Source organism: Oreochromis aureus, linkage group 6 (genome assembly GCF_013358895.1).
Source record: "Oreochromis aureus strain Israel breed Guangdong linkage group 6, ZZ_aureus, whole genome shotgun sequence".
Lineage (NCBI taxonomy): Eukaryota > Metazoa > Chordata > Actinopteri > Cichliformes > Cichlidae > Oreochromis > Oreochromis aureus.
Genome location: NC_052947.1, coordinates 20,046,775 through 20,068,005, shown reverse-complemented (window position 1 = coordinate 20,068,005; position 21,231 = coordinate 20,046,775). Strand labels below are relative to the sequence as shown.

The window sequence follows — 21,231 nt, the reverse complement described above, 5'->3', positions numbered from 1 at the left end:
GAATATGATAAAATCATCAGGAAATAGTAAATAAAGACTCGGGGCAATCACAGTTCTCAGAAATTCTCAAAACCTTCTATTAAAAAACTCATTTTGAAAACCTTGAAGTCATTTTCACTCAAGACAGAAACAAGAATGAATGAACAAACTTTACAAACCTGATACTGTGTCAGTTTTTGCTTCACCAACCCAAATAAAATTAACACTTTCTATTAGATTTTGGATGTTAAAATATCAAAAATTAAACAGAACAACTATAGCAGGACGACAGTTGCTTTCCCTCCATGTTAGCAAAACAGTTGCCGCAGTGTGGTTCCTCTTTCTTTATCAGCAGCTTCCCTCTAGTGGTGCACTTTCTGCACTGACACACTACACTACTGACTGGTAAACAGAAGTTTGGTCACCCTGAGGCAAATCACACTTTGTTTATTTCTGAAAAAAGGAAACATGATTAAAAAATGTCTTCTCATGTTAAAGCTTTGTACTGCCTTTTGTCCTACAAACTTAATATTAAAGGTCAGGCATTGTGTGTGCAACATGACAGGGGTCTGTAAGTCTTACTTACCTTATTAGCACTCAAGATATGTGGGAAAAGTCACTGACAACCAGAGACTCACCTAAGTAACTTAATGTAGTGAAGTAGATTCTGGGGTTAGGATGTTACATGATGTCCCTAAACGCACCACTGACATCCACACCTTTCAGCCGACAATTACCTGGCTATAAGAAACAGCTGCGCTTCACTACTGAGAGAAGGCATTTGGCAGTCTTGGCAATCTAAGGTGGCTGCAGCACTAGGCAGTTGAGCTCCACATATCTCTTAAGGAAAGCTACTCAGTTGCCCTTAGAGAGTGGTGTGCATTAGACTGCTGCTGTCTTGTCAGATGCCGTTTTGTTTGTTATGCACTACTTTTATAAAGTATAGTGATTTGGGATGTGGTTTTATGTAGATCTTTTATTGATTGTTTAACGTTTTATCTTTTCTTTTATTGTTTTAGTGGAGGTGCGGCCGCTTGTTCAGAGGCTAGGCACATGAGGTGGAATCCCCTCCCCGATGCATGCGAGTGTACACACCGGGCATAGGCAGATTGCACCCTTTAGAGTTTAGTGTGAGTGAGGTTTGCTGTGAAATCACACGGGTGAGTAATTGGTGGCACCCTTGGGCACTCCTCCCTGTAGGTTGCCTCCTCAAGTGGCCGGTCTCCACCATTTTGTTTAGTTGCTTCTTTTTAAATATATTGTGCTTGTTTTAGGGTAGCATTGTGGCAGGGAGTATGTTGTTTTAATTATCGTTTGGTAATAAAGGGTTTTAATTTATTTTACTCTCTTACCCCTGCTACCCCAGGTGTCTTTTTAATCTTTTAGTTATGTTTTAGTAGTTTCTCTTAATAAACTTTGCATTATAAACTCCCTTTGTCTCACCTCTGCCTTTAAATAACGAGTCTGTGGGCTTTGGTAGCCAATACAATCTTCTCATTGGCTAGAGAAATCTTTCCTGGGGTTGTAGCGCCCTCCCCCAGGTGGCGTTGTCACTACTTTAGTAACCGTCCCCGGTTATCTCATTTTCGCGACACCACATTAAAAACAACTAACAAAGCAAATAATAGGATTACATGGGGACATGAAAGTACTCCAAGAAAAAAAAAAACAACAAAGAAGAAAACTTATAATAACGCAAATGAAAAAAAAAAGCTCCTACAAACTAACATGATCCAAATAATATCTCAAATCCACCATGACGTACTTGGAGAAAATCACATACAGTAATCTTGAACAGTTAGAGGGCTGAAATTCATAAACTGGTTCATGGCCTGACGTTTTGGGTTTTTTTCACCCCTTTGCTCTCCAGAGTCAGAACTATATTAGCAAAAATTATGTATAAAGTCACTTGCCTTTGCTCCCGGGTGGAGTTTAGTTAATTTTAATATGATAAACAAACTTCCATTTGTTACTTTGACTTCTTTAATTTTACCCTCATTTTTGTGTTTTTGTATTTTTTTAGTTAGCTTATTATTAAAAACAGACTTTTAGTCTCAGACTTTATCTTTTTAAACAAAGCTTATGAGAATAGTAATTAAAAAAAAAAAAAAAAAAAAAAAAAAACAATCACCAGAAGAGTGCATTTGGTGAACTGATGACTTTTCTGTTTCTTTTTTAATATAGAAAATGAATTGAGCCTCTGAAATGCCTCTGTACCAGTTGGTAACTACAGCTGAGAGGAAAATTCAACTACCAGGTTAAAAAGTGCAATTAAATCTCTTCCTGGTATGTGGAGGGACTTTATTGGGCTATTTTCATTGGTACTTTCTGCATAGTTATGCAGAATGTGTCACGTGATGAAATCCACGACAGACGCGGGCAACTATTATGACAGTATTAATGCTCTCCATGGTGCTGAAAAACCGAGGTCTGTTTGTGTTTTCTATTGATTGCCCCACTTTGAATGCGTCTTTAAGTCGAGTACTTATTAAATGCATATATACACAAACTCTGCTGTGAAGTCTTTCGCTACAAATCGCCTCTGATCACTGACGTCCGACACCAAAGCAGCAGCCCTCCAGGACGCAGCTGCAGCCGTATCAGCCTGTGTCAGGGCTTTCCACTGTAGTGCTGCATTCTGATGTCGCCCAGCGGATACACAAACGACACGCTCAGACCTCGCGTTCAGTCGCTGTTTTTAATGTGTACGAAGCATCATGACACTTGCTAAGCAGTGGCTGGCCGGATTCGCGCTCCTGTGCTTTTATGTTGCAGCTGAATCGAAAAAGAATTTCAAATGCCCTTCAGGATGCTCCTGCACAAAGGAGACCATCATCTGCGTCGGCACTTCACAGATCCCCCACACTATACCGAAAGAGATCAACTCCCTGTAAGTACATTTCTTTGGCTATGAAGAGGATTATTAAAATCCTTCAGTGAGTCACAAGATTTATAAATATTAATACCGCATTCAGAAGAATAATTGACTGCCTGTAGTGGGATTTCGTGCCTGACGTGTCTGGTACAGACTGTTAACATGTCCCTAATGTCTTTCACTCAACAGAAGCATGGTTAATGGATCAATTGCGGAAATTACAGAGGGGATGTTTTCACTTATGCCTTCTCTTCAGCTGCTGTAAGTACCCACTGATTACTTGGTGATTATTGACGTCTTAGAGCAGTCACACCCAAACAAATAAAGCACACGGATTTATTATTGGTTAAGTTGTTTTTGGTTGCTTTATACTGGGAATCAAACAACTAAGAGGTGTTTGTTTAAAGGAAAGTTTTAATATTTTAAGTTGTAAAGTTTTTTTGTTGTTGTTTTTTTTTTACCTTTACAGGCTTCTTAATGCAAATTCTTTGACCGCAATCAAAGATGATGCTTTCTCTGGTCTGCCTCATCTAGAATATTTGTGAGTATTATTAAACAACTGTTTTCATAATCTAAAAAAATCTGTCACCAACAACTTTTAAACTTATCCCAATACCCAATGCCCTCACCAGTGGAGCAGAAAATCAAAAAATAATAAATAGTGCACATGTGCATTTCAGACATGACAAAATAAATTTATCTGACTCTCATCAATGATAAATCTGTTCTGTTATTATTCATGGAACAGGTTCATTGAAGGGAACAAGATAGAAACCATCACCAAAAATGCCTTTCGTGGTCTACGAGGGCTGACTTATCTGTAAGTTTTGCTGTCATCTTCTCTCCTAATCATGACAACCGCAACCGCAACATTTCACATTTAAAGTGAAAAAACAAAACAAAAACAGAATTGTGGGGATTGTTTCATTCCCATTCTTTGTTTCTGGTTTAGCTCACTTGCAAATAACAAGATAAGGTTTCTGCCGAGGGGTCTCTTTTTTGACTTGGATTCGTTGCTGGAAATGTGAGTAAGCAGTTGTTGTGTCAGCAGTGTGTATGTGGGTGTGTTTAAGAGAGAGCCAGAGAGAGAGTGTGTGTTTTTCTAACTGAAGCTGACTCAGACTGCACTTGGCAGTGTTCAGCATTAAATCCTCCAAGTGGTATGATCTCTCTCTCTCTCTCTCTCTCTCTCTCTCTCTCTCTCTCTCTCTCTATCTATCTATCTATCTATCTATCTATCTAGTTTTCCAGTCCTTTGTCATTTTTTTCTCTTGTCTTAACCCTTTGTTGTTGATCATTCCCTCTGTGATGCATCAGAGATCTGCGAGGCAACTCTTTCCAGTGTGGCTGTGAGAACAAGTGGCTGATGACATGGCTGAAAAACACAAATGCCACAGTATCAGATGTCTTCTGCGCAGGCCCCAGTGACATGAAGAGCAAGCGCCTCAATGACCTTCCTATTCCACCAGGCGAATGTATTTCCACAGGTGAAATAACAAGGGCATGATGAAAGGCATTTCTGTCATGCTAAAATCAATAAAAGAGTTGAATAATTAATCATTTGCTCTCAAAAAGAAACAGATTCAAGGTTTGCTAACATGTTTCCTCCCGAAAACATCCACATATCCACGCATGCTGCATAACCTTTGCAAAAAAACAAACAAACAAACAAACAAAAAAACCCACAATACGTTTATATTTGCAGACATAAGAATGAAACTGAGAGCCAAATGCCTGTTCCAAATCTCACAACAATCCACACAGCAGTTGCTGAGGGTTGTCCAAAACCTTATGGTCACTGCAAATGACTGTTAAAAAACATACAATATGAATACGAATGAGGCTTCTCAAAGCACTGAAATGTAACTGAAGCTGCGAGTATGTAAATTTCTGTGTTTTCACTTAATCAGCAAACCAGCAGTTTCTGTTTTTGTCTGCATCTCACAGACTTTTTGCGTCATCAGTCCATCCCCATTCAGTCCATGTCAGCGGACATCTTCTCCTTCAAAGACGACATCTTTGTAGCGATGGCCGCCCCAAACTCCAACAGCTGCGTAGTCATGGAGTGGGATCACATTGAACTGAACTTCAGAAAATTTGATAATATAACAGGTTTGATAACATCCATGAAGCTGGTAATGTTATTTTTTTTTCAGTGTCAGTAGATTTCATGAAAAGACCAAAATAGATCAATGAATGGTCCTGTATACATTTTAACTGCACATCCAAATCCTCCACTGGCATTCACAGGGTTTTGTGTATTTTGTATTCATAAATTGAGCAGCATGGTGGTTAGCACTGGTGCTTCACAGCAAGGGTTCCAATCCCCCGTCTGGTTGGGACCTTTATGTGGAGAGTTTGCATGTTCTCCCCATATCTGTGTGGTTTCTCTCCGGGTACTCCGACCTTCTCCGATCATCCATGGATGGATGGATGGATGGATGGATATTGACTAACTGGCATCCTCCAGGTCTGAAAAATGAAGTAACAGTAGATAATCAAATGGCCAACTGAGACTTGATCTGAAAATTTGAGACAGTTGCCATATATTTAAAATACCCAACTTTACAGAAGAATATTTAAATAATATTTTTGTGCAAAATACTTTTTTGGTATATAAAAGTAAATTCCCCCAGCAGCTGTAGTCTCTGTTACATGTGGGTAATCAGATACAGTTCTTCCACCAACTCTGTGTGAAGCTTTTAACCGTGCACCCCACTGATCCTCACTGAACACTTTATTGCAGTAAGACAGGAAGTGTCTGATCAAACATTATCTCCCAGCAACCTCCTGCATAAAAAGAAAGAAGGTAACCAGGGGAGCCTGGTGCTAAAGTTAGCTGATAACTAAACACTAGTTGTATAAAAAAAAGTGAGGCCAGAATCCCTAAAGTCCTTTACATTCATCAAAAGCTGAAAGAAACAAAAACACAGTTTTGTCATTGGTCTTGTCTTGGTCTGAACTTTGGTCTTTTCATTCTTGATCACAATGATTTTAATACTGTCATTATAGAAATCATAGAATTCACAGATAGAAATCACAGATCCTTCAGAGTGCGTTAATTTTCAACTAATACTTTCATTTTCTGTGTTGTATTACTAATGACCAACTTTTCTTCACAGGGAAGTCTGTTGTTGGATGCAAGTCGGTCCTAATTGAAAACCATGTCCTAATAATAGTCACCCAGCTCTTTGGGGGTTCCCACATTTACAAGTTTGATGGTCAACAAAACAAATTCATCAACTTTCAAACTATTGAGGTGTTCAACATCTCGAAGCCAAATGATATTGAAGTCTTTCAGATGGAAGGTCACTGGTACTTTGTGATTGTGGACAGCTCCAAGGCAGGCATGTCTACTCTCTACAAGTGGACTGACCAACCAGAACGCAATGAAACTGGTTTCTACTCCTACCAGTTTCTCCATGAATGGTTTCGTGATACAGATGCTGAATATGTTGAGGTGGACGGGAAGTCCTACCTGATCTTAGCCAGTCGCTCTCAGTCACCAATCATCTACCTGTGGAACAAGAGTACCTTAAAGTTTATACTTCATAGTGAAATCACAAATGTTGATGATGTAGTGGCTGTCAAAGCTTTCCGGGTAGAGGGTGACTTGTATCTGGCCATGGCTTGCTACATCGGTGACTCCAAAGTCCTCAAGTGGACCAACAAGCAGTTCATTGACGTGCTGCCTCTTCCCTCTCGAGGGGCGATGATCCTCCAGCCGTTCACCTTCGCAGACAGGCACTATCTTGCTCTTGGCAGCGATTACTCTTTCACACAGATCTACCTCTGGGATGCAGAGACAAAAACATTTCACAAGTTCAAGGACATTTACGTGCAGTCACCCCGGTCATTTACTGTGGTGACCACTGACCGAAGGAGTTTTATTTTCTCCTCCAGCTTCAAGGGGAAATCAATGGTCTTTGAGCATATATTTGTAGATTTAAGCTTATAATAACTACAAAAGCAGTACTGATCACAATATACAGTGCTTAAAAAAATTATGAGACCATTAATTAAAGAGCTTGTAAATGCTGGCAGATTTAACATTGCAGAAACATTAAAAAAATGACTTGGCAATTACCAGTACGGTTAATTTAGGACAGCTAACCTCATGGTGGTGGTCAAATAAATTTGTTAAGCACTGCATGTTGGTTAGTTACTTCATAATGTGTGTATGCTGTCAAAGAAGTGTCAAATGCTGTGTATTGTACTTATGCAACTAGATTTATTGTTCTTGGTTTGAAACTAAATTTAGTCAAGTTTTCTGCAAATGATGTGTATGGATTCAGAAAATTATGAAGGTAAGGTAATGTTAGACCAAAGTAACTAAAGGCTGACAGAAATATAATATAACAATGCAATTGCATTAAGAAAATGTTATGGCAATACCAGTACATCCTTAAAAAGGCTTGGCTTTTATCATAATTCTGTCAAGCCAACAAGCCAGACACTGTCCACACTAGCCAAAGATATAACAGAGTATTACCCTCCCGCCCCACACAGGAAGTTAGCGCGAAGTTTGACCATTTACACCCTACAGCTGATGGTTTAGTTGTGCGAACAAAACAAACTTTCTATGTCACGTCAAAGTGAACACTGGCAAAAGCAAATCATGTTGTATGGCGTTGTATACTCTGTGTAATCTGCCATGTCTGAAGGAAAAAATGGCCACCGTTATAGACATTGGTATTGCACAGATGTCACGGTTTTTGTAGTTTCAAAAAATTACAAAAACTGTGACATGTAGCCCTCAAAATTTTGGTGTTTGAAAAAAGTGTGCATTTTTGTGGGTTCACGCTTGGAAGTAAAATGCTGAATGTTAGTCAGAAAGTCATGGCGAGTAAGAAAATGGACACTTTCTCTGAGAAGCCATCAGAAATTTTGAAGCCATTTCATTGCAGTAAACATTATGACTGCAAAGATAAAAGTGCATGATGCACAGTTTTCTTCCTTACCTGAAAACACAGAGGAATGTATTAGATAAATATTACTAGCTTAAACCTAACTCCAATAGATTTATATCAAGCTACTTTATGACTATGCTACTGAGTGCCTATTTAATAGCGACACAACATACATAATTTATTTTTGATTCCTATGCAAAATGTATGATACTAAGTGTTAATACGGAATAATAACCATAATGTCTATTGTGTGCTACTATGTACCTTTAAAGCCTTTGTAGGAGGCATTTTCATTCAGTCAAAAAACAAGTGTGCCCTTTTCTTTACAGAACGTTTGATATTTGTCATTTATTGTAAAGATTTTTTTTTTCACACATTAAACAATATTAGAGCCTGATTTTTGAAAATTAACAGTTAGATAAAAATGACAAAATGCCAACTAGTATAATCAATGTGTTTTGATAGCTTTGATAACAAGTTTGTCCTTTAATCACTCCTAATGCACTACCAACAGTGATGTATACATATTTTTTCCCATGTCATCAAAAAGTAATGCTGAAAAATAATCATGTTTTTCATGTAAGAACAGTTTGTGGAAATGCATTAAAGAACATTTAACCACACATGTTATATTAAATTGTTTTTCCACCATGTTTCGCTGATGTAGACATGAAACCATTAAAGCAAAGATAAAGTGCTGCAGACAGCATGTCTAAAACTGAATGTACTGTCCGTGTTTTTTGATTAGCAACTAGGACAAAGACAGAATCTAATGTTTTGTTGATTTTAGGAAACAAGAAGATGGATAAAGTATTGTGATAGTGTAGGACAGTTTTTCCTAGTAGTAGTGATTTAGACCATTACAGAAAATTAAGGTGATCATAGAGAGCATCATTATAATCTGCTATTGTTATTACTCAGTGTGCATTGATATGACTGAGGTTCCTCTTATAACCTTGACTTTAATTGCTCTCTACTTGTCTATAGCATGCTATCAACTGTATAAATGATTATTCGCTGACCAATCTCAGGGGTTTGTGCTTTACACAAGAGTGTCACAAATACAACGTCAAAAAAAGGGAAAACCCACACCAAACCACCACATAACAACAACAGCACTAGTATAAAAAGGTTTAGTCACATTTAACAAAGAAAAAGAAAAAGTAATTTAAAGGTTTTCCACAGTAAATCACATCAGGCTCAAAAATACTGTTGATTTGACCTGTATGGTAGAATTTTGGGACACAGGAAGATCAAATGGCTGTTGCATATTTATTCAGTTCAACAGTGCAGTTAGTTTTAGTCTTACAGCATCATCATCATCAAAATCATCATCATCATCATCATCAACAACAACAACAACAATAATAAAATCTTGATCGACATCTGATAAGATGACACATTTTGAAATAAAATATAGAGATCAGCTGTATGCTGACGTTGTTAATGTCTGCCTTCATTTTAATACAGTAAAACCATCTTTTTTCATGATTTGGCACTAGTTAATCTATAAAGAAACAAACAAACAAACAAAACAGAGAAACAAGTATTTTTACCCCAATTCTTATTGACTATTTTAAAAAATAGACGGAAATTTATTGCCTAATACATCATTTGTCACGCTATCTTACTTGTTTAGGGGTGATTACTATAATAAACAGGCTATTTTGTTCTAGTCTCTTTCTGTTTTACGAGGTTCTGTAAATGCGTCGTGACGCTTTTCTGACGTCGACACGGACGGAAGTGATGCAAATCGCGTTTCTCGATCACTTTAATCGGTTTTGGCTCTGATTTCTGCAGAAGCAGAGGGGTGATGCTTCTGTGAAACTCACTCCGCTTGGGTAACCTTTGTTCCGCTGCAGGACGCGATGGATCCGTCCAGGAGGAGCGAAAGTGACTGGCAGGGGCTGGTCAGTGAGGTGAGACTGCGAAGACGCAGAGAGGACGAGAATGAGGAAAGAGCGTTAAAAAAAAAAGCCTTCACTGATGCACACTAACTGTGGCACAGGTGTCCTGTCCGGCTAAAATACTGTGACGCACATGATCGTTTCACTGTGTTTGAGTTCTCTCTGCTATCGCTTGTTCGGATCCACGGAAACACTTGTGTCCAGATTAATCCGAGCTCACGGGATTAAATCTCAGCTGCTGTGGTTTCTCTTACCTGCAAGGACTGCACATGTATGAGGAAGCAGATTAGTTTCCTTGTGCCTGCAGAGCCCTTTACCTTGTAAAGTTACTGACTTCCACCACACCGCAAGTTGCAGCTTTAGTGAAGAAACACGTTCAGATGGCTGCATATAAACGCGTTTGCTCGAGTATTTCAGTTGAGTGCAGTCAGTGTTGAACTGCTTTGTATTTAAGCTACTGGAGTAGTTTTATCCTAGTTTATGCTACTATTTTTGTCCACAGCTTTGGTTGTGCAATACCTCGCAGACATACACTCATTAGCCACTTTATTAGATACACCCTGCACTGGGTTGAACCCCCTTTCAGAAGTGCCTTAATTCTTCATGACATTGATTCGACAGAGTACTGGAAACATTTTGGTCCATATTTACATGCTAGCATCACACATCCATGATGTAAAGCTCCTGTCCCACCATCTCTCTCTATTTGACTTAAATCCGGTGAATGTGGAGACCATTTGAGTACAGTGAACTCCTGCTCAAGAAACTAGTTTTCACAACGGGTCAGAGGGCATTGTAGCCTCGGGTTCCTGTTCTTAGTTGACAGGAGTAGCAGCCTGTGTGGTCTTCTGCGGCTGTATCCCATCTGCTTCAAGATCTGATGTATTGTGCATTCAGAGATGCTCTTCTGCATTTGAAAATGTTTAACCAAAAGCATCAGATGGACAAGTAGTTAAAATAACAAGAAGCTGCAACGCAAACCATTGCTATTTTTTACCATCAGAAAAAGTTTTCGTGTCACTATAGTAGTATACATGTGTTTTCTTCTTTCTTTTTTCTTTTTTCTTTTTTTACATATTTCACAGTGCATTTGATCTTTAATGATGACTAGAGAACTCTTCAGCTCTCAAATAATCAAATAATGTTATATTGACTACATGCCAGAACCTTTTTTTTTTTTTCATCAAAACCTTTCTTTCTCTGCAGTTCCTGGTTTGTAAGCGGAAGTTGGAGAGTAAGAAAGAAGCTCTTCTGATTCTGTCTAAAGAGCTGGACACCTGTCAGCAGGAGAGGGATCAGTACAAACTGATGGCCAACCAGCTTCGTGAGCGACACCAGGGACTAAAGAAGAAGTACAGAGAACTCATTGTAAGCTGATCTGACGCCGTTTTGAAAGATGCATCAGAGCAGAGGATAAAAACTACTGCTATTAAACTTTGTGGCATCTAATGACAACTTCCTTTGTCTTTGTGTCGCTGACAGGATGGAGATCCTTCTCTGCCTCCAGAGAAAAGGAATCAAGTAAGAGATTTAAAAATGCTAATCACTGCACGCAGAACTGACTTAACTGTACTTTGATACACTTGCATTTCACAGAGATGCTGGAGACTTTCAGCAGAGTCAGTAATGTGGTCACAAGTTGGAGACAGTTCTGATGGAGTCTGTTCTAAATACAGTTTTTACTAATCACAGGCTGTAATCAGTAAAACCCACTGCATGTATTCCTAGAGTCACACTGAGGTTGTTTGACTATCTCTTTGGATGGGATGCTTAAAGCTTTACTACTAATATTTATTGCCAACTACTAACATCTCCACGGCGCTCTTTGTTTAACAATTACAGCAGCTTTATCTTAGAATAATACACCAGGTCTCTGTCTGTCTGTTTGTCCACAAACTTATTATGTGTATCTGAAGGTCGTTATCTGTATCGGATATTATGATCTCATCATGCTTCCTAGCATGAAGTGCCAACATCCTAAAATGATCCATTTCTAGCTATGTTCCTCTAAAACTTTATAAAGTCATTGTATCATTTTATTTTTACAACAGTAACATCTGATTTATATCAACAAAAGTTGAGTTATGTATTATATATTCATCGTGTTACTTAGAAACCACTTAGCAACAAGCTCAAATCACCCAGTTTTAGTGTTTATGTGCCTACAGTAGAGCACCTTCTAAAAGGATGGTATCATTTTCATTTCACAGTCAACAGCATGAACAGCCCAAACAGTGCTGGAGCATGGGTGTGTACTAGTTATCATAATGTGTCATAGCATGACACACACAATGTTCTCACAAGTTGCTCTCTGATATAAAACTGGTGGTTAATGACACAGTAACAAAGTCACCACTGAATGAATCACAGATTTAAAAAAAAAAAAAAATGTAATGACAATTTTATTTTTATGGTGTATTTTTGTTTACATTCAAACTCAGTGTGCTTAATATAAACAATAAAAACTGAAAAAACAAGAAGAACAAGAAAATAAAACCTTAAAAGAATTTAACCTGTTTTCTCTCAAAGATTACACAGATGAGGAAAAAGATTTGGGAAACATATTTAACCACAAACTTTTTAAGAATTTTACGTTTGCTTGTTTGAACCTAATGTTTCAAATTGGAATGATAGAAGCAAATTTTTTCAAGTACATTATCTGGTGGACGCTGTACCTGGAAGACTTCTATTCTATATATATATGTTCACAAACAACTTGACACATGGGGCTAACATGTCTCTGTATTTACTTCATGATCAGGTGAATTTAGCCCAGCTACTGAGAGACTCCAGAGAGCGAAACTCTCAGCTGTCTGAGGAGGTGAAGGAGCTGAAACAGCGACTACTGGAAGCTCAGGGTGATAACAAGGTATGTTTCTAATGTATATTTGCTGAATCTTTGCCTCTCATTATTCATAAATACATTTCCAACATACCTTTGTACATTTATTTGTCAGTCTAAGTAACCGATCAAGTGGATGAGTGTTGTTTATTTTAAGGGCAGGTTTCAAATTGTATTGTACAAACACACCAAAGGTGTATAATTGTAGCTTAGTTGAGACTTTTCTTACTTTGTGCTGTCACAGCTTCTACGGATGACCATCACCAAACAGAGGCTGGGAGACGAAGAGGTCGGCGCCCGACACTTTCCCGCGCATGAGCGAGAAGATCTGGTCAAACAGTTAGAAAGAGCGAGAGAGCAGGTGAGAGCCCCCTGCTTGATTGTGACTATTCAGCTGATATTCACATAATGGTTTACTTTTTTATGATATACATTTACATTTATTATATACATTATATACTGGCATTTAATAGTTCTAATTGATTCTTGCATTAGAAAAAGAAAGTTTATATTTATTTTAATTTTATTTGTAAGTATTTTTTTTATTTATTTTAAAAGCAATCACATGAACCCCGTTTCCATTTCAGTGAAATCTAACCCAGTGTTTTCACCCTTTGTTAGCTGTCACAAGGTCACCATTTCAGTATCAGACGAATATGATTAAAAAAGTATGATAGTTTAAAATATCACATGAGAAATAAAAGTGCTGTGCAGGAAAAAAATGGAACCGATTAGCGGTTTTCTTTAAATAGTCAAAAATGTAGGTGAATATTAAAGCTGCTAACACTGGGGGCAATTAGATTTCTTTAAGCTGTGACACTTATTAGATGCTGTGCTGCAAGGTTGCGGTTCCCTTTCTATGTCTGCTATGTGACATTGCAGAACAACCAGTAATTATACTTCAGATAGATGTAAATATATGTCAAGCACAACATGTAAAGTTCATCCAAATTGGATTGAATCTGTCCCTTAAGTCAGATTTCGTGTTGCCAGAAGGTGGCGCTAGGATTGTAACTGAATATTTGCTTGCAGACCTCTTCTCTTAGCAAAAACGTAAAGCTTGGGGGAGATCTGATGATGTTCGTGTGAGTTATAGATGAAATGGCTGACAAAATATCAAAATTCACATTACTTAGCATTTTGATTTGACTGACCAAATAAAAAGCCAGTTTGATTGATTCTGTAGGATCGGCATTATTTAGTGTACAACAACTGTAAATGGGGAAAAGAGAACACAAAAATGCAGGAAAGGGGTGCTAGTAACCTTTTAGGCATAGCCACAAGCAAAACTGTTGTCAACTTTAAGCAATTCTGCTGGTTGTGCAAAATTTAATTTGTTTTTTGAGTACGTCAAATCCCTCAACAATGGATTAATTTCAGGAAATAATAATAAAATTTGGAGTTTCAAGGAGGTCCTCGCATTAGTTAGAGTTCCACTTTTAATGATAAGATGATATATATTTGACAAGGAGAAACTTGTATTGCTAGATCAAATTGTTATACTTCTTGAATCTTGTTTGGGTGCAGAACGAGGTGCTGGAGAACAGCGTGAAGTCGCTCACGGACGAGCTGCAGGATGTTCGAGCAGAGCGGGACGTGTTTCAACAGAAGGCTCATCGTCTCAATGTGGAGATGAACCACATAGTGGGGAATGATGATGTCCGCATCTTAGACATCGACGCGCTCTGCATGGAGAACAGGTTTGTTGCTCTTTTAAAAAGATCATTTTAAGTAGTACCTCTGTGATTGGCTGGCATGTTGAAGCAGTGATTTTCAAAAGTCTGTTCATGTACACATGCTGTCTTGCAATATATAGTTACGTACACTGATTAGACCTAACATTATGACAGATCAAATGAACAAGGCTAATTATCTCTTCATCGTGGTACCTGTTAGTGAGTGGGACATATTAGGAAGCAAGTGAACATTTCGTCCACAGAGTTGATGTGTTGGAAGCAGGAAAAATAGGCAAGCATAAGGATAGTTCAGGGTATTCCCTGAAGGCTCTGGCCTCTTTCACCAGGATGATGCACCCTGACACAAAGCAAAAATAGTTCAGGAATGGTTTGAGGTTTGAGGATCACAACAACAAGTTTAAAGTGTTGACTTGGTCTCCATATTCCCCAGATCTCAATCCAATCAAGCATCTGTGGGTTGTGCTGGACAAATAATGAGAGTCCAGGGACAAATGGGGTCATAATGCTGTGCCTGATCTATATATACAGAATTTAGATGAAAATTTACTGAGTTGCAGTTGAAACTCTTCTCTACTGTTAAAACAGGTTAAACTGAACAGCATTTGCGGTTTCCAACATTTCAGGTATTTGCATGAGCGACTTAATCAACTTCAAGAAGAGGTCAACTTGCTCAAGACAAATTTGCTGAAGTACAAGGTAGCTGCAGTTTTTTTTTCTGTAATTTCATATATATTTATTGTATGTTATCTTTTTTTTTTTAACTCTTTCTTTTCTCTAAACTGTTTCCTGCTGATGTCAGAGTGCCCTGGAGTGTAGGAAGACCTCTAAAATCAGTGGAAAGCCCAACAGCAGTGCTCTGACTGGGGTGCTTTCTGCTAAACAAGGTCAGAGGAATCATGTTAGTTCAAACATCTACACTTTCTATTATGCACATATTACCCTTTAAATGTGTGAGTTCAGTTTTATTCGGTGTCTCACGGGAAATGAGGACTGCTGTTTCTTTTAACCGTGGCTCTTGACGTGCTTGCAGTGAAGGAACTACTGCTGTCTGAAGAAAACGGCTGCAGTTTGCCGGTGACTCCTCAGTCCATCTCAGACCTCAAATCTCTCGCCACAGCTCTGCTGGAAACCATCCACGAGAAAAACATGGTGATTCAGCACCAGCGCCAAATCAACAAGTACTAAAATTCAGACTTCACTCGCACTCTTATTATGTGCTCCATAGATCACGGGTGTCAAACTGCATTATAAATAAATGCTCCTGTAGTAAATGAAAGAAATCTGTCAGCATGAGTTGTTGGGCTTAAATTGTAAGAAATAAATGTGTAAAATTACAGAGAAAGCTCTGGCGTGCCGTTGCCCAGACTGTCCTGCAGAACGTTATTGTTAAGTCACAGAAAACTTTGTTTTGTTTTGTTCTTTACCTTGGTTTAGTATAAATGGCCTTGGAGGAGTCTTTGTTAGTAGTAAAGCCTGCAAACTTTATGAAAATGAAGTTAATAGTCCAAAATGTATGCCCTCCTTCACATTTTCCAAAGCTCCAAACTGAGTCTTTGCCAGGCTGATTCTGCCCCCCAGGCCTTTTATTTGACACACCAGCTGTAGATTTTTAGCCAATTCACTTCTTGATGTAATGATGGGTCAACTGCAATATCCTTTTTTCCCCATTAGGATTCTTGGAAATCGAGTAGCCGAGCTGGAGAAGAAACTAAAAACACTGGAGATGTCCGGATTATGGAGCCTTCCAGGTTATTATAATTGTCTATTGAGACACGTGCATATCACTCTAATCTGTGCTAAGAATACTGTTTTTACAATAATTCCTCTTCCTTTTTCTGCCCTTTTGCTTCTTGCTACCTGGAGGCCTGACTTATAATGTGTCTCTGGGAATATGCGGAAGTATGTTTCTCCAAAAACAATGTCATCTACGTCATAAACTCTCAACTTAATCTTCTTCTCATATCTACCAACACTGCTTATCGCTATCTAATCCAACATTTTTTAAGTAGCTGTTTATGTAAACCACTTTTCTGAAAGCTTACTTTGACTGTTATGTGATAACAGGGGGAAGAGACGCCATCATCCTGAACACGCAGCAAGTTGATTTGACCGATCCGTCTGATTCTCCGGGACAGAACGGTGATTATTCAGTGCAATTATTCCTCTATTGGTCAACAGCAGTCAAAATAGGAGCTGCATTTCTTGAATGTTGTTTTTCTGATTTGTTCTTAAAGGTGACAAGAGGTCAGAAAACAAACTAGCTGAGCACGAGAGCTCCCCAGAAGACAGTGTAACACCAGCTGCGTCAGATTTTCAAGATGACGCACCAACACCATCATCGTGTGTCGAGGCCTCGAACCAAAACTGCTCACCACAGTTGGATGAGCAAGAGTCCTCAAGGCCTCAAACAGAAACGCCAGCTAGTGAGGAGTGCCAGGAAAGTGGCCAATCACAAAGCACTGCAGTTTTTACCAGTTTCACAACAGAAGAGGAGGGTCTGAGTGACTCCAGTGCTGATGTGAAATACTTGAACAGACCTGATCCCTCAGACCCCGGCCACTCACAGCAACTCTCAGAGAACTCAGTCCCAACAGCTGGAGGAGAGGAGGAGTCCTATGAATGCACTGTAGGGGGGGAAAGTGTTGAAACAGAGTGTAATGTAATAGAGAGAAATAGTCACATTACATCATCTACTACTGTGTCTACTACAGCCTCCCAAGAGCAGCAGGAGGACGTCCTGACTACCGCGGATGTTTGCAGTAGTCAGGAGGAGGTGTGATGTCGCACAGCATTAAGAAAAAGACAAAACTAATTAAAGTATGTACAAAATCCACAAAGCTCTTTAATTATTTTTTGAATAATTCAAAAATAAAAAAAACTGGTAAACTAATCTTTGGAAAACAGCATATTAGATTTCAGATGAGTGCGAATGAATCAACAGTGACTCCTACCAAACTGAAGAGTATTAACGATACTCTTCAGATGCTCTAATGTTTCTCTGCTTTCACTCGCTCCATTGTCCGAGTTCTGCACCACCTTTTGGAACTGATGTCAATGTGACCAAAAGTAACTGGACACCTGTGATTCGTCATCCCCCAAACCATACTCACAGGAGTAATAATATTCACTCCTGTGAGAGTTTCTATTAGATTTTTAAAACATGGCTCATTCATTCACTCACACGTTTCATGTAGTCTGCATATCTAATGTGGCAAAACAGTGATTTCTCCTTATTAAATAAGTAGCAAAAAAGATGCATGCATCAGTGCTGTATGTGTTATACTTAAAGGTTTCTTTCTGCTTTTGAAGGTAACATTTACAGAGTTGTCTGCTTTAGGTGTGAGAATTATTTTGCTGATTAAATCACATAATAAAAAGGAGTTAATGATGATCTTTATAATGACCTTTGTTAGGTCATGAACCGGTTCCTTACTGTCAAGATTCAGCCTTGGCATGATTTAATTCAGTCATCACGAGGATAAAAGCAATTTGACAAAGATGTCAGGAAGTACAGTACGCTTGTTCTAAACACGACGTGCCCTATGTGAACCAAGCGCAAACCCACCTTATGCTTTACTTAACATTCGCAGCGTATAATCAGCCGTGTAGCAAAGCCGCATATGACAACACGGAGTTCATGAGACCGTATGATGATGTGATATGTCAACAATGTAAAAGCTAACTCAAATGGTTAACGTTCAGAGACTACATGTTCTAGTGGTGCTTTATTTTATCACATCAAATATTATGAAATGGCAGGTAATGTACAGAACAACCAATATGTTATCAGAAAGTATAATAAAAAATGGGGTTATGATCTGAGAGGAGAGCTAAAAAAAAAAAAAAAAGGATGGACAACAAAGAAGAGCTTGTTCAAATTAACCTGTGCAGTGAATTTGTGGAATAATATGGAGAAGGGTTCTGAAAATGTGCACAAATATAAATCAGTTTTAAGAAATTATACATGGAAAAAAACCACTTATAAAGCAGTATATGGAAGCAGAGTATTAAGTATTAAACTCTGCCTGGATATTTGGGTTGAATACTGTGAGGTGATATGATGGTTATACTGTGCATAAAGATATAAAAATATTTTTAGATTGTTGTATAGGTATATTTATTTATAGATACAGGTATATATTATGCTCTATAACCAAAAACAGAAATATCATTTAAACAGGAAGTGGGAATTGGAAAGCATTTGCTTCCTTCCACTCCTTTTCGAACAGGAAATGGTCAGTATTTTATGGGATGTCAGTCTGTGGAGTTTAATATAATGGCTTTCTTTATTTCATACCCATTTTTTAATATTTATTAACATTTGTTACTTATATGTTGGAAATAAAGATTTCCTTCCTTTTATTCTTTCAAATATGTGTTAAATGCTATATGACAGCATGCTACTGAGTGAATAAAGACAGTCTCAGTTGTTTCTTTGATCCGACTTCATTTATTGACAGACATTTGATAATTACAAGAGTCATTTCTCGAAGCTCCTGAAATATAACACACTGATATCTTGATTTTATTTTTTTTTTAATCAGAAAATTTGTGTAATTTACTTTTTGTTTTTGACTTTAAAAACCATTGTATTTGTATGTATTCTGTATTTATTTTTTTTTACACAAGACCACAGCTACGACTAGCTAACTTAGAGCTACAAAGACAGCACAGCTGAGGCTGATGGTACTGAAATTTATTTCAATAATTTTGGTCACAACTTAAAGACCAGGATAAGCTGGGAGGTGAATCTGATGATGGAGCGAAAGGAAAAGCAGTCCAATCATATATTTGGTTTGTTGATACTCCAACGAACCAACTTTACCATTACTAATATTGAACACCATAATTATGCTAATTTGTAGTAATTATTATTAAAGCATGTTTCTAATACTTCTAAGAAGCTACTCTGCATTTTGGCAGGATGTGGGTTTAACCACCTCGTTATTTTTTTCTTGGTATCAAACTGGAAGTACAGTATAGCACGCTACTGTACGTTAATTCCTCCTCAGCTGCCTGGAGTACTGCTTTAAGTTCATATTCCAGAGATTGGGGGACGAAACCCCAATAATGCAGCATGCGAGCCTTCGGCCTGCGTTTCCATGCAGCAGGCTCCCAGCGTCTCCACCGCGCCCTAAGTCGTCTATCTTTTCATGAATTACCACTGCTCTCCCAAACACAGACAGGCTTCCAAACAGTGTTGCATCAGATTCTAGCATTGTATTAATCTTCCCTTGCTGAGGCTCAAAGTTTCCAAAGTCTCCAGGGTGGTTAGGGTGATTTACACCATATGGATTGTAGTGGCCACCGGTGGAGTCACATCCCCGGCTCAGGTCTCCATATTGATGGATGTGCACCGCTCTGGGCTCCGGACTGCCATCCCTGGGGAAGCCACTAAACCGGAGGAGGACCTTGACTTTCTCCTGAGGATGATCCTGCTTGAACAGCACATGGCCGTACACTTTGGGCAGGTCCTCCGGGAGAGAGGTGCTGGGTCTCACCTTGCAGACTGCATACAGGGTGCCGTTGTTCTGCAAGACCTCTGGAGCCAATGTGTCGCTGGATGCTAAGACACATTGTTGACAGCCTGCCAGCAAAACCAACAAAGCAGCTTCCAGTATACCCACTGTCCTGTAAGATATTAAAAAAAATATTAGGACAAGACCCCTCTGGCATGAAGGACAGTTAGTGACTATAGACCAATTAAGGCAATATCTAGATTGTTCACCTTGGTAAAAAAAAAATGTCCTGCTATTGCATTTCACAATACAGCAGTACATTCAGAAATATTGCTATTGTTAAGAATCCACACTGGGGAAGCTATAATTATGTAATTATTATGACTGGCATGTTATGTAACTGCTGAAGCTCAACTCTACACAGGGTTTAAACGAAGCTCTCTTATATCATAGGACAATTTTACATAATTTTTATTTAAAATCTTCATCTGCATCTAGGTATAAGGTGTACTTTAATTTACTTTAATGTAAAACTTCAGTGTTTCTAAGTCTGAGAACAAAGTGGCACTCAAAAGCATATCAGTTAATGGTTTCTGACGATGTTTTTAGGCGCACACAACATCGCCCAGAAGTACAAGTGGTTAACTAGACAGACTAAATGTCGCAGGAATGCAAATAAAGTTAAGTACACAGTGCCAAACAAAGTCCACTTACGCGTATCGATGCATGGTCATCTGTAAAAGGCGCAGAAAAGGCTGTAAATTAAACGTAACTGTTTTCACAAGCCGAGCGCTGCAGTCTGCAGGGTGAGGATGCAAAGCGTTTCCAAACAATGTTGTATAAAGTCTTGTGAGCGGGTGGGCGTTGCTGTTTGGCGAGGGTGGAGCAAGGGACTTGACACGTCTTTTGATCATTTGATGAGTAAACCTCGAAATATTCAACCCCACAGTTGAGACTAACAAAAACATGGTTGATTTCAGAACAATAATCTCATGAAAAACAGCAATATATATATATCGGTAGTTAGGTAGTTTATTGTTGATTTACTTTGACAAAGTCGGAAAAAAAGGCTTTTGAGTAGACGTGGAAGTAAGGATGTTTTACTTTTGTGAAAAGGTGAAAGATGAGAATCGTTACATTACCGTTCGGTTTGTGGGTAACAATGTATACATAAGTTCATAAATGTATTAAAAAATAAATAGCTAAATAAAACAAGAGCAGTTAGCATGTTAAATGTTTACATTCATGCCAGTACAAATAGAAAAAGCCTGAACAAGTATGGCTTGTTTGGAAGGGTGTCAAGGACAAAGTGTCTTCTTTCCAGGAAAAACATGACAGCACAATTTAGTTTTACAAAGCTGAACAAACCACAACTCCTGTAGAACAATGTCCTTTGGACAGATTGGACCAGAGTGGAGATAATGCAATTGTGCAAAGTGCCACATTTGCTGAAAACCAAACATAGCATATCAGCACAAACACTTCAGGGGTGATGAGGGGTGATGATTTGCACTAGTTTGCAGCCACAGGGCCTGGGCACCTTACAGTCAGTTGACCATAAA

General features: G+C 38.5%; 3 protein-coding genes across 3 annotated transcripts; 2 read left to right on the top strand and 1 right to left on the bottom strand.

The window, feature by feature from the left end:
- Positions 1-2,544: 2,544 nt before the first annotated feature.
- LOC116334481 (leucine-rich repeat LGI family member 2-like) lies at positions 2,545-6,833 on the top strand. Its single transcript, XM_031757910.2, has 8 exons — positions 2,545-2,869; positions 3,044-3,115; positions 3,324-3,395; positions 3,603-3,674; positions 3,807-3,878; positions 4,172-4,341; positions 4,802-4,966; positions 5,977-6,833. Exons 1-8 carry the CDS (start codon positions 2,697-2,699, stop codon positions 6,810-6,812), a joined length of 1,632 nt encoding a protein of 543 aa, XP_031613770.1. The 5' UTR covers positions 2,545-2,696; the 3' UTR covers positions 6,813-6,833.
- A 2,659-nt stretch (positions 6,834-9,492) lies between these two features.
- On the top strand, positions 9,493-18,649 carry LOC116334491 (coiled-coil domain-containing protein 149-like). Its single transcript, XM_031757921.2, has 12 exons — positions 9,493-9,683; positions 10,878-11,039; positions 11,154-11,192; positions 12,433-12,540; positions 12,758-12,874; positions 14,041-14,213; positions 14,834-14,906; positions 15,010-15,094; positions 15,241-15,388; positions 15,882-15,958; positions 16,275-16,349; positions 16,445-18,649. The coding sequence occupies exons 1-12, from the start codon at positions 9,633-9,635 to the stop codon at positions 16,987-16,989; spliced, it is 1,653 nt and encodes a 550-aa protein (XP_031613781.1). The 5' UTR covers positions 9,493-9,632; the 3' UTR covers positions 16,990-18,649.
- LOC116334485 (extracellular superoxide dismutase [Cu-Zn]-like) lies at positions 18,645-20,534 on the bottom strand. The gene is made up of 2 exons (XM_031757914.2): positions 20,384-20,534; positions 18,645-19,841 (listed from the first exon to the last, which is right to left on the bottom strand). The coding sequence occupies exons 1-2, from the start codon at positions 20,401-20,403 to the stop codon at positions 19,208-19,210; spliced, it is 654 nt and encodes a 217-aa protein (XP_031613774.1). The 5' UTR covers positions 20,404-20,534; the 3' UTR covers positions 18,645-19,207.
- Positions 20,535-21,231: the final 697 nt, after the last annotated feature.

Excerpts from the sequence above, each read along its gene's own strand:
- LOC116334491 (XM_031757921.2), top strand. The coding sequence starts at position 9,633 with ATGGATCCGTCCAGGAGGAGCGAAAGTGACTGGCAGGGGCTGGTCAGT. Across the intron at positions 14,907-15,009 it reads CAAATTTGCTGAAGTACAAG|AGTGCCCTGGAGTGTAGGAA; the intron begins GTAGCTGCAGTT and ends TGCTGATGTCAG. Across the intron at positions 15,389-15,881 it reads CACCAGCGCCAAATCAACAA|GATTCTTGGAAATCGAGTAG; the intron begins GTACTAAAATTC and ends TTTCCCCATTAG.
- LOC116334485 (XM_031757914.2), bottom strand. The coding sequence starts at position 20,403 with ATGACCATGCATCGATACGC. Across the intron at positions 19,842-20,383 it reads ATGACCATGCATCGATACGC|GACAGTGGGTATACTGGAAG; the intron begins GTAAGTGGACTT and ends AATATCTTACAG.
- LOC116334481 (XM_031757910.2), top strand. The coding sequence starts at position 2,697 with ATGACACTTGCTAAGCAGTGGCTGGCCGGATTCGCGCTCCTGTGCTTT. Across the intron at positions 3,396-3,602 it reads CTGCCTCATCTAGAATATTT|GTTCATTGAAGGGAACAAGA; the intron begins GTGAGTATTATT and ends TTCATGGAACAG. Across the intron at positions 4,967-5,976 it reads AAAATTTGATAATATAACAG|GGAAGTCTGTTGTTGGATGC; the intron begins GTTTGATAACAT and ends TTTTCTTCACAG.